The sequence below is a fragment of the Etheostoma spectabile genome, chromosome 5 (genome assembly GCF_008692095.1).
Source record: "Etheostoma spectabile isolate EspeVRDwgs_2016 chromosome 5, UIUC_Espe_1.0, whole genome shotgun sequence".
NCBI lineage: Eukaryota > Metazoa > Chordata > Actinopteri > Perciformes > Percidae > Etheostoma > Etheostoma spectabile.
Genome location: NC_045737.1, coordinates 25767880 through 25779932, shown reverse-complemented (window position 1 = coordinate 25779932; position 12053 = coordinate 25767880). Strand labels below are relative to the sequence as shown.

Below are 12053 nucleotides of genomic sequence, written 5' to 3'. Positions count from 1 at the left end.
GCAATAATACGTAGTATAATTATTATCTGTTACATTTTCCAAAATATTTTGCTTTTTTCAGTGTTTCAGGAAAATAACAAAGGGTAAAAGATATGAAAAGACAACAAAATAATACAAGTCAGAAAAAATAAATGTATTGAAAGAATTGTAAAAAAAAAAAAATACTAATGGCAAGTCACAATTATGAGATACTAAGTCATCATTTTTACTTTTCTAAGCCAAAGTTATAAGTCCATTTTGATTCATTTACTGGCTCATAATCATGATTTAAGAAGTCCTAAGTGATCATTTTGACTTATTAATACACAAGTTAGAAATAAAATAAATCCGAGTTTTGACTTAAAGTGACTGACTATTTTTAGTTTTATTGTTCATTATAATTTGTTAGTAAAAGTAAATTAGTTCATTAATTTAAAAATATATAAATAAATTGAAATTATTTAGCTCTCCTATGTATGTACACACTTAGTTTCTGTTCACTGTTGACTCCGCAGATAACTCATGAGTAACATTTGTCCCCTCTGGGTACAAATGTTACTCATGAGAACTGTTGTGATCTAGTTCCAGATTCTGGTCTGGTGGTCTTGCTCAGATCTCGTGTACATATGCATTCACAGCTGAAGTGTTAAGGGTATTAAAGCCTGTGCTCTTTGGGAGTCCAGGTGTCACTGAGGTTCTCTGAACCCCTTCAACCAAAACCTGGTTTTTAACTGTGTCCACATCTGTCTGAATGGGGAGGGATTTTACTCTTCTTGTCCTCTGATTGGTGGACAACAGCCTTCTTCAACTGTGATGCTTGATTCATAAAATGAAATTTAAAAAACATCGGACTGCAATGTTTTCAGATGTTTGCTTTTCATCACTTAATAACTTGCACGCCACATTTCACTGGGGTAAAAAACATAAGGAACTAACTTAAGTAAAGCGTTTTTGTCATTGTTGGCGCTTTTTGAAATTTTACTCGGAAAGAGTTCAAGTTTCCAGAAACCAAAAGGTCACAAACGTCAACAAGAAGTCACTGAAGGAAACCCCGTAGGTTAAAGCTCTGGTGTGACCGTCGCCTTAAGCTTCTCTCGCCAAAGGAAAACAAACATTTTAATTTAAGAAAATATTCAAAAATGTATTAAGATGCAACAGCATTACCAGCCCTGTAGGTGTTGTTGCAGTTTAATATCATTGAAATGGAAAAGATGCATTACAGAATTCAGTTTAAAGATCCCAGATTTTGTTACAGCGCCAACATTTGATCAGAACATCTTCAAATAAACGTAACCGCAAAATGACTTTTCATAAAGATAAATGTAACAAGAAAACAGTGCTGTACGTTAAGTTTTTCAATTAGTATGTTTGTTGCAAAAACAGCATTTGAAATCCTTGGAAGCCAAATGGTGGCGCTGTAATCGGGCTGAAATAAGGATTTAATTCCAAAACCAAGTCAGAATCGGCGATTTCTAGTTTCATCCGCGCTCGCTGTAAATTGCTCTGTACATTTTATTCTTTTTTGTCCAGCAATGTCTGTTGATTTTCTGTTTGCTAAGTTTATAACAAGCTTTTTATGATTCTTATATTATTTATATTCTAAATCTGTAATGGTTTTCTTCAGCTGTACCTTTTCATTGTCCGACCGCGGGGATGCAGTTATTTGTAAATAAAGTATATAAACTGTATATACCCTAATATCTCGCTGTGCTTCTTTTAGAGTCATCTGAATCTGCATTTAAAAATGCAAAAATGTCAAATTTAAAAGTGCATGCGCAGTATTTTTCAGTGGAACTTCAATGCCAATGTTTTCTTTTTCAGTTTTGTTTTTAATGCCTTTATTGAAATATTTAAAGTCACTGTCCTGGCTCCACAGAGCATCGTGAAATGTGATAAATAGGTTTTAACAAAAATTCTTCCAAAATTGATTTATTGTCATGTTCATCATCTGTTATTTTTTTTTCAAAGATGATTCTGGAGTCAATATTTAACAAAGTCACTGTTAAGCAGACAAAGAGTTAAAGTCACTTTGGGTGTTTTAATCAGATCTGATTCCAGGTCAGATCCGTCCTGTGTGTGTCCATTAACAAACAAACTTCCATTTACAGTCTCTGTACGAACAAACTGATGACCACCATGGAGGGGGGGAGGGGGGGAGGGGGGGGGGGGGGGGGGGGGGGGGGGGGGGGGGGGGGTGTCCTCAGCAGAGGGTGTGACATCATGACGTCGCTCTGCTCTTGGCCACGGGCTCTGTTTCGTACTCGATCTCTACGTAGGCTCGCTTCTTCCTCACTGCTGAGCCGTTGGCTGGAGATTTGCCTTTAGACCTAGAGGCCTTCGTCTTTGTCTCCACCTCTTCCTCTTCTTCACTGGACGACTCCTCTTCCTCATCCTGTTCCTCCTCATCGCTGCTTGTCTTTAGTTTGTTCATCTCCTGAGAGAAGAAACACAAAATGTCAGATTAAAAATGTTCAAGCTGAACATCAGAAATTGCTTTAGTTTAGAAAATAGTTTATCTAAAGCTAATAGATATCTTCCAAAGGTGTGTTTGTGTATACAATTTAATTCAAAATTATAAACTAGTTTATATTTACATTAAAATGGATGATCACCTTTTAACTTTCCTGTCCTGCAGTTTAGCTGCACTCAGTGAGCAACTTGTCACCATGTTCTTAAAGCTTAGCTAAACACCAAGCAGGTGTTATACAATTTTAAGTATTTTACTATGGACAGAGGGCTGAAACTGAGAAAAACACAGTTTTATACTAAAAGATCTGAAACTCAGTTGCTAGTGCAGGCGCACATATATAGTTTACTCCTCAACGCAGCGGCCGCGGGTTCGACTCCTACTTGCGGCCCCTTGCTGCATGTCATTCCCCCCCTCTCCCCTTTTCATATCTTCATCTGTCCTATGGAATTAAGGCCTAAAAATCCCTCAGAAAATAATGTAAAATAAATTGTGAACTTCACTGATCCCTGCACACAGATCCACGTAGTTTACCAATCAGTGAGACGACTTACCTCAAAATCGCTCAGGTCGCTCTCCTCCATTTCTTCTTCTGCTACAAACTCTCTCTTCCCAGTGTCCTGCAGACACAAAGGAGACGCGTTCACATCCCCACACGCTAAACGAGTCTTCTGACAGCACATGCAAACTCAAACATTGTGTAAAGTACGGGTGTCAGCATTTCAATTTGAAATCGAATAATAATATTAATCAAATAATTTAATTTGAAACTGAAATTAAGTTACAATCACAAACTTCAAATTAAAACGGTGATGCTGCCACGCCCTCATGTCACATCCGGTCAGCTTGCCAAGCGGAAAAAAAAACGTGTTGAAGTGCGAGTCAACCTCCTTTAACTTAACTACAGCCAGTCAAAAGACAGCATGGCAGCTGCAGATGAAAGAAACCCATCAACACAACTTGAACTCCCTCTTTCTCTGAAGTCACCGATGTGGAAGTATGTTGGATTTCCAGTGAGTTACTCTATGTTGAAAACGTTTGCGTTGTCGACAAAAAGGCCACAGTTAGCGAGCTCTGCTATGTGCATGTACCATATTCTTCCACTGGCAGCACGACTAACATGGCAGCTGCAATAGTCAGGTTGCTCATAAATCACTAAAATAGCAGTGACAGAATCGTACGGCTTAGTATCAACGTTGTTAGCATCGTGGCTAACACGTTTGTTACTTTATATTTTGACTAATTGTTTTGGCTGTGCTTTCTAACATGATGTCATTGTGCTAACCGAGCACCATTAGCCTTTACTTAGCCTTTACAACAGACACTTGTTAGAACATGTTTCATGACAGTTCTGTTAATTTGTGTGTGTTTGTTGCTGTGTGCTCATGGTGGAATAATGTAAACAGAGCGTGTTGGAAATACAATGCGCTGTGACGTAGGTCCCCTTCAAGGCCAGGCTGATATTGGAAGTCACTCTAGTAGACAGAACATGTAACAACAACCACAGTCTTATAGTGGCTTGACAATGCATAACTGTACGTACACACCGCCGCCGACTTCAGCTTCTAAAGTTAAGGGAAGTCATCCATCTTCAATGGAAGCTGGCATCTCTCAGCTGCAAAGAGTGGAAAATCTGTCGGCGTAACGTTTTGAGCGACCAGAGTGTCAATAAGAAAGTTGAAAGTAGTTCAACTTTATCGTAATGAGATATTGCGCGGTTCGCCAGGAACCAATCAGAATATAGAAGTCCTTCTCGCTGGCTGATTCCGGAGAAACATACAATGTAAACTTTCGTTCCTACCAAAATGTTACTTGGAGCAAAAGTTCATAATCGCCGTTGCTGAGTTCCCTATCATTTACGATATGACGTTGTTTGCGTATAGGAACCAGTTAGCGTTACCTGCCGGTCACATCGTCTCTAAACAGGCCGCTCACAGTGAAGTGCTGCACGGATCAACAGAGGTTAGAGTCTGGCGATGCTTGCTCTGTCTGCATTCTGCGGTGGTTCAGCGGCTAACGACCAAGCTAATTGTTTTGCTGAGACCAAAACTGAAATTATATATAATTTATAAAATGTTTCTAGTGTGAATGTATTGGCCGTGCAGTGGCTGCTTGTGCTTCTCCCATAATCGAAACATAGAATGCCGCCACGTCAGAGCGGCCAACAATACAAAAAAGTTCTCCGCACTTTTTGACAAGCGTCCTTGACAGGGCGGCCAGAGCTTCTTTGTAGCTCAAGTCGGTGTCGGTGTGTACGTACAGTAACCCTGAGTAGTGTAGTACGTATTAGTAACAGGCTGCATTTCAGCATTAAATCTTTGAATGTTATTCTAATAATTGCAATAACAGCAACCTGTGATTTAAAAAAAAAAAAGAAGTAAGAATCGAACAGTGAACTTAGAACCAAAAAGTTAATCGAATCGAGAATTTGGAGAATTGTGACACCACTGTGTGTAAAGTCACTTTCAGCAGATATGCTGAAAGTGTCCTTCATCACCTCGTCATCTTCCTCCTCCTCCCCCTCTTCCTCTTCCTCAGACTCGCTCTCTGCGTCCTGCTGCTCCAGAGCTTTGTCAAAGGCATGGACTGGGAAGTTGTAGATGTCTCCATACTGAAAACACATACATCAAACACATTAATACATATAATCGTATTTATTACAAGAACACGTTTCACCTCTGCAGTTGCATAAACTATCTGAACTCCTTTTAATGCTTTCTTGTTCTGCTCCAGGTGAACTTGAGTTTGACACGATGTTCAAATAATGAAAGTTTCAGAGTGTCGTACCGTTCCCTGTTTGAGTCTTTCCAGAAGCTCCTTCTCGATGGCGTTATCCAGCTGAGCGGCGATCAGAGCTTTCTCCTACAAACACAACACGCATCAATTAATGCCCCTTTAATGTTTGAGTCTAATCATGTCAAGAGTTACCAACGTGCTTGCTCATGTGTGGAGTTGATGACTCACCTCTTTCCTCTTCTCTCTCCTCTCTACCTTTCTGCTGAGAGGAACCAACTTCCTCCTGAAAAAACATCAGAAAACATTTTTTTGTGATCCCTGGCGTTAACCGGTTTACATTCCTGGCATTGTGTACATTTGGTTTGCCCCTTATTTATTTGTATGTATACTTTATACTGCAGCTACTTGACAGTTTAACACTTTCTCTCTATAAAGTTTGATCTAATGTTAAATCACAAAAAAACTTCATTCTTCCCGCTCAGTACTTTAACGGTAGTAGTATGTTGTAGTATTTAGTAGCAATGTGTCAGTAGTACTTACTGTCTCTTGAGGACCAGTTTGCGCATGCGGATCAGGTACTGAGTGATTTTTGTAAAACGTTGTTTGCATTTGTGTCGGATGAATCGAGGCCAGTAGATCAAATTCTCATCGATCTGTTCCAGAGCTTTCTCGTAGTTCTTACTGAGCTTCACCTGCACACATACACATTTATAAATAAAGACTAAATGTGCGAAACACACAAGTAAAAATGTATATTTCAGTTTGCCTGCATTTGTCCAACATAAAACAGAAGTTCATTAAATAAAAATAAAATATATTGAATGTTTGTCAGGATTACAGAATATAGGATAATCACAACCTTGTGACAATGTACAAACCACAAACTAGAGGCTGTCCTAGATATATTGACAAGGAGGTTTCTGAGGAAATTACAGAACAGAGGGTGCTCGCTTTCCAATTGCTGAAAAATGCCGTTCATTTTTTTATTCCAAATCACAGCATGAATTTTTCTGGTGTTCCTCAAGATCTTGGTGTCTTAACGTAGTATTTTGGAGGGATTTCTGACCCATTTTATTAATTCTCAAAAATGGTTGGCATCAATTCTCTGTAACAAATGTTTAAGGCTGAGAAAACCTATGACATAATAAAAAATGACAATGGGCATTATATCCTTCAGTCATAATGTTCTATGCCCTTCTACACTTTTAACAGCTTGACAAAGTGCTGAGCAGCATGTCAAATTAATATTAAGGTTGCCAGCTTACAGATGATGTACAGTATACATATATATGGCATCGACGGTTGACCAGCCATTTCCCTCTAAACATCCCGTCTCCCCCTAAATAAAGACAAATGGGTCTCCCGGGGTCTCAAAAGGTTAATGTAGTTTTTCTTTAAAGCTGCCAGTGTGCTACATCAAAACTACTTGTCGGACAGTTACATAGTTTCATAATGATAAACACAAGTCAATGATCAAAGCTCTTTTTAGCATTTAGTAACTTATTTTTAAGTATGTTTAAAAAGTCCTTGGACGAACTGTGAAATAAATAAAGCTTACCTTCTCCCACATCTTGGCAGGAAAAGCTGCTCTCTCGATCACCTTCATGTAGAGGAAACACTGACCTGCAAGAAAAACCCAACAACATAAATGAACTGATTGACTATAGTTATTCCTTCTCTTGTCTTGTTCATCGTTCTTCTTAAATATTTCCAACCCATAGTTTACAGATCGGTTGGATAATGTTACTGCATAAAATGTGTACCTTTCTCCTCTCTGATGGTGGCGTACTGACTGTTGGCCAGCGGACAGGACGAGCGGTTACACAACCCTGTGACGTTGTATTCATTTCGACAGAAGCCCTGACTCTTCGTCCTGGACACAAAGAAGAAGAAGGTATTAGTTTACAACTGTTTCATTAGACTTTCTCATTTTGTGCAACACAAGAAACACCTTACAGTAAATAAAATATGAAACACTGGACAGTAACATATACATTTTAATTTTGGTTCACATCACAAATATTGCAAGTTGAAATGTGACTTCCAACTACCATTTGTATTTGGATTAGGACTAAGGTTCCAAAATTCCAGGACTTCCAGGATATATGTGTATATATGTATATGTGTATATATATATATATATATATATATATATATATATAGAGATATATAGATATACACTCACCGGCCACTTTATTAGGTACACCTGTCCAACTGCTCGTTAACACTTAATTTCTAAGCAGCCAATCACATGGCGGCAACTCAGTGCATTTAGCATGTAGACATGGTCAAGAGAATCTTCTGCAGTTCAAACCGAGCTCAGTATGGGAAGAAAGGTGATTTGAGTGACTTTGAACGTGCCATGATTGTTGTGCCAGAAGGGCTGGTCTGAGTATTTCAGAAACTGCTAATCTACTGGGATTTTCACGCACAACCATCTCTAGGTTTACAAGAATGGTCCGAAAAAGAAAAAACATCCAGTGAGCGCAGTTCTGTGGCGGAAATGCCTTGTTGATGCCAGAGGTCAGAGGAGAATGGCCAGACTGGTTCGAGCTGATAGAAGGCAACAGTGACTCAATAACCACCCTTTACAACCAAGGTGGGCAAAGAGCATCTCTGACCGCACAGTATCGAACTTGAGGCAGATGGGCTACAGCAGCAGAAGACCACATCGGGTGCCACTCCTTTCACTAAGAACAGGAAACTGAGACTACAATTTGCACAAGCTCATCGAATTGACAATAGAGATTGGAAAAACGTTGCCTGGTCTGATGAGTCTCGATTTCTGCTGCGACAGTCGATGGTAGGGTCAGAATTTGGCGTCTACACATTAAGCATGGATCCATCCTGCCTTGTATCAACGGTTCAGGCTGGTGTGGTGGTGTCTGGTGTGGGAATATTTTCTTGGCACTCTTTGGGCCCCTTGGTACCAATTGAGCATCGTTGCAACGCCACAGCCTACCTGAGTATTGTTGCTGCCATGTCCATCCCTTTAGACCATAATGTACCCAACTTCTGATGGCTACTTTCAGCAGGATAATGCGCCATGTCATAAAGCTGGAATCTCACAGACTGGTTTCTTGAACATGACAATGAGTTCGCTGTAGTCAAATGGCCTCCACAGTCACCAGATCTCAATCCAATAGAGCTCTTTGGGATGTGGTGGAACGGGAGATTCGCATCATGGATGTGCAGCCGACAAATCTGCGGCAACTGTGTGATGCCCATGTCAATATGGACCAACTCCCTGAGGAATGCCCAGCACCTTGTTGAATCTATGCCACGAAGATGAGGCAGTTCAAGGCAAAGGTCCAACCCGTACTAGCATGGGGTACCTAATAAAGTGGCCGGTGAGTGTATATATATACACACATATATATCCTATAAGTACATATATATGTAAACTGTATGAAAACTTTGCATGGGAATTAATTAGGAACACTACACTTTTAGCCTTATACACCTTGAAATGATTTATTTTGGTATTGAATTGTATTTATAACACTGCACATATGTTCACATTCCAACTGCACCTTAGCATATTCTTTGTATTTATTTCCAACAGTATTGCTTGTATATAACGCCACTACAACTCAGCAATGTGTTATATCCAAAAGTGAAAAAGTCTCAAATAGGTGTTAGTCCCAGCAAATGCATATTTTCCTATAACTTATCTATATAACATATGTTAATATTTTTAAACCTATATCTCCACTTCTTATTACTGTTTTTATGTGTGTATGCACCGTCAAGATTGCTACTTCAGTTTGTTTTGCAATAATAAGGGAATTCTATTTTATTCTATAGCCCTTTACTACCTGCTTACATCTCTGTATCTCTTACACAAACAGTGAGAAATTCATCTCTAGGCTGTTATCCTGATCTTTTACTGAATCACTGACTGAATAAGGAGCAGATTAAATTAGACTTACTTGACTTTGAAGGAGCAGAACTGTTTGTTCCCTATAATGTCCCAGATCACCTACAGGAAGCAGATTAAACACATTACAAACACGCACTGACTTTCATAAGGAGCCTTTCCATTTGTAACAGCACACGTATAATAATAATGGTAATAATAATTCACATAATGGTCATATATATGGCTTTCTAAATAAAAAATGTAGCAACCTGTGTTCAGTCTCATAAAATTGTGTCTATGCCTTTCTAAACATTATATTTCTACGCGTATATAATTGGTAAAGATAATTACTGTTCCGTAGCAACTGGAGCTCTTCAACAACAAATGTAATTCATAAAAAGAACCTAGATTTATCAGCTTCCAAATAGTTACCGGTTAGCTAACGTTAGCCTGAAGACTTAGCAGAGCACATTAGAAGCTTGCTTTAAATTGAATTTAACACACTTACGTCGTCGTGTTGCATCTCTAGTTCCTCACAGAGCTGCTTGCAGCTTCACCCAACCAGACTATTGTGTGTTATAATTATATGAAATGACTAAAGGTGGAGTTATGAAGGAGTTTTTATGTCTTCGAAGCCACATGGACAGTGGGACAGGGAACCACCATTTCTGTTTGCACGAGTTGAGCTCTCCGAGTCGTGACGTCAATTTGAAGAAGTATCGCGATACCCTAAGTAACGTAACATTTCGTTTTTATTTTATTTTTATGTAAACATAATGCACCATAACTTTTAGAAGAGCAATGCAACACCTTAACACGCTTAATCACTTGCATTATTTCATTGTATTTTTATAAATCGTTTTAGATTTTTTTTTATTTTCTATATGTGAACGAGATTCAGATATAAATACCTTGATTTACATTAAGTTTGTATTAATTATGATATAAATTATTAATATTTAATTATGAATACACTTATTATGATACATGAGTCTTGGGGATGCTGGGAACTAATAGACATAGTTTGTGATACTGCAAGTATACACTCACCTAAAGGATTATTAGGAACACCAGTTCAATTTTGGTCAAAATTGGACAGTTGAAGACTGGAAAAATGTTGCCTGGTCTGATGAGTCTCGATTTTCTGTTGAGACATTCAGATGGTAGAGTCAGAATTTGGCGTAAACAGAATGAGAACATGGATCCATCATGCCTTGTTACCACTGTGCAGGTTGGTGGTGGTGGTGTAATGGTGTGGGGGATGTTTTCTTGGCACACTTTAGGCCCCTTAGTGCCAATTGGGCATCGTTTAAATGCCATGGCCTACCTGAACATTGTTTCTGACCATGTCCATCCCTTTATGGCCAACATGTACCCATCCTCTGATGGCTACTTCCAGCAGGATAATGCACCATGTCACAAAGCTCGAATCATTTCAAATTGGTTTCTTGAACATGACAATGAGTTTACTTTACTAAAATGGCCTCCACAGTCACCAGATCTCAACCCAATAGACCATCTTTGGGATGTGGTGGAACGGGAGCTTTGTGCTCTGGATGTGCATCCCACAAATCTCCATCAACTGCAAGATCTATCCATCAATATGGGCCAACATTTCTAAAGAATGCTTTCAGCACCCTGTTGAATCAATGCCACATAGAATTAACGCAGTTCTGAAGGCAAAAGGGGCTCAAACACAGTATTAGTATGGTGTTCCTATCATTCCTTTAGGTGAGTGTATAATCTTTGCAACATTTGTGAGTGACCCATACTCTCGGCTCCCACTGTAAAAGTTGGGTATGGGTTGTAAGGGAAATAATTGGTGATTTCCTTTTATTGATATTTGTCTTCGTATTAATTTGCTTTATATTGATTAATGGCTTCTGGTTCTGGGTCAGAAGGGCTGAGGCGCATAGCGTAACAAGGTGTGGGATGCACCTTTCACAGATGATCCGTGAGACAACCAATCATCATACTCATGAACCAGAAAGATCAGACTTCCAACATGGCGCTGAAGCAGTCTATACCGCCTTACAACCTCTCTGAATTACGGTGTCACGGATTAAAATTCAACATTTATTATTTTCATCTTCTATTGTCTCAAAATACACAGAAAAAAACATACAATCAGCCAGTGTGATGTATTTCCATTGAAAAACTAGGAAAGCAGAGTTTTGTGCTCTATCTGAAGAGGTGCATTGTGGGAGTGACCACCATTACTGTCTCCACAAAATGATGCAGCAGCGACACGTGGCCGCATGGAGGAGAACTGCATCCCCCTGTTCGTATGACATCATCATCTGTGTTTCAGCGTGACTTCCTTCTTCCGTACATCGTCTGTAACACGTCACCACCATCCTTAGCCTCATCATGCATTTATTTTTTTCTATTTTTTTTTTCTCATCATGCATTTCTGTAAAAGCAGGATTTCACAGTTGCAGTTGGGTGAGTTTCGAGCTTATTTTAAACTATTAACTAATGAGTATTTTCATAATTGACAAAGGTGGAAGAACTACTCGTCTTTTACTGAAGTAACAGTAGCAATACTAAGTAATAAAAAAGGACTGTTACAAGTAAAAGTCTTATATAATAATAAGTAAAAGGACAAAAGTGTAAACCGCAAAATATGCTTAGAGTTATAAGTACTTGTTGGGCTGAACGGTTCCTTTCAGAGTTATATCATTAAAGGCCTATGTATCATATTATTGGAATATTTATTACTGATGAATTAACATATAAGCATTTTAATGTTACAGTTGGAGGTGAAGCTAATTTTAAGTACTTTATGTTGTGTTTTGTTGGAAAATGTCATCTGTAGCACAGTGCCATGTTTTATAAATGAATACATTTTTGTTTGCAGAATATAAATCTGTAAAGCTGTCAGATAAATGTACAGTTAAAAAGTACAATATTTGTCTCTGGGATGTGGTGGAGTATGTAGGAGCATAAAATGGAAATACTCAAGTGAAGTATAAGAACTTTATTAATCATCAATTATGTAAAAAAAAA

The 12053-nt window shown here is 38.7% G+C and overlaps 1 protein-coding gene and 1 non-coding gene across 2 annotated transcripts; both read right to left on the bottom strand.

The window, feature by feature from the left end:
- Positions 1-1892: 1892 nt before the first annotated feature.
- mak16 (MAK16 homolog (S. cerevisiae)) lies at positions 1893-9759 on the bottom strand. Its single transcript, XM_032516713.1, has 11 exons — positions 9553-9759; positions 9115-9164; positions 6946-7055; positions 6741-6805; positions 5723-5874; positions 5411-5465; positions 5234-5308; positions 4944-5057; positions 3001-3066; positions 2175-2413; positions 1893-2127 (listed from the first exon to the last, which is right to left on the bottom strand). Exons 1-10 carry the CDS (start codon positions 9565-9567, stop codon positions 2198-2200), a joined length of 918 nt encoding a protein of 305 aa, XP_032372604.1. The 5' UTR covers positions 9568-9759; the 3' UTR covers positions 1893-2127; positions 2175-2197.
- Positions 9760-10936: 1177 nt separating this feature from the next.
- LOC116690419 (small nucleolar RNA U13) lies at positions 10937-11037 on the bottom strand. The gene has a single exon (XR_004332258.1). It is a non-coding gene; the product is annotated as a small nucleolar RNA U13 (small nucleolar RNA).
- Between the last annotated feature and the right edge of the window lie 1016 nt (positions 11038-12053).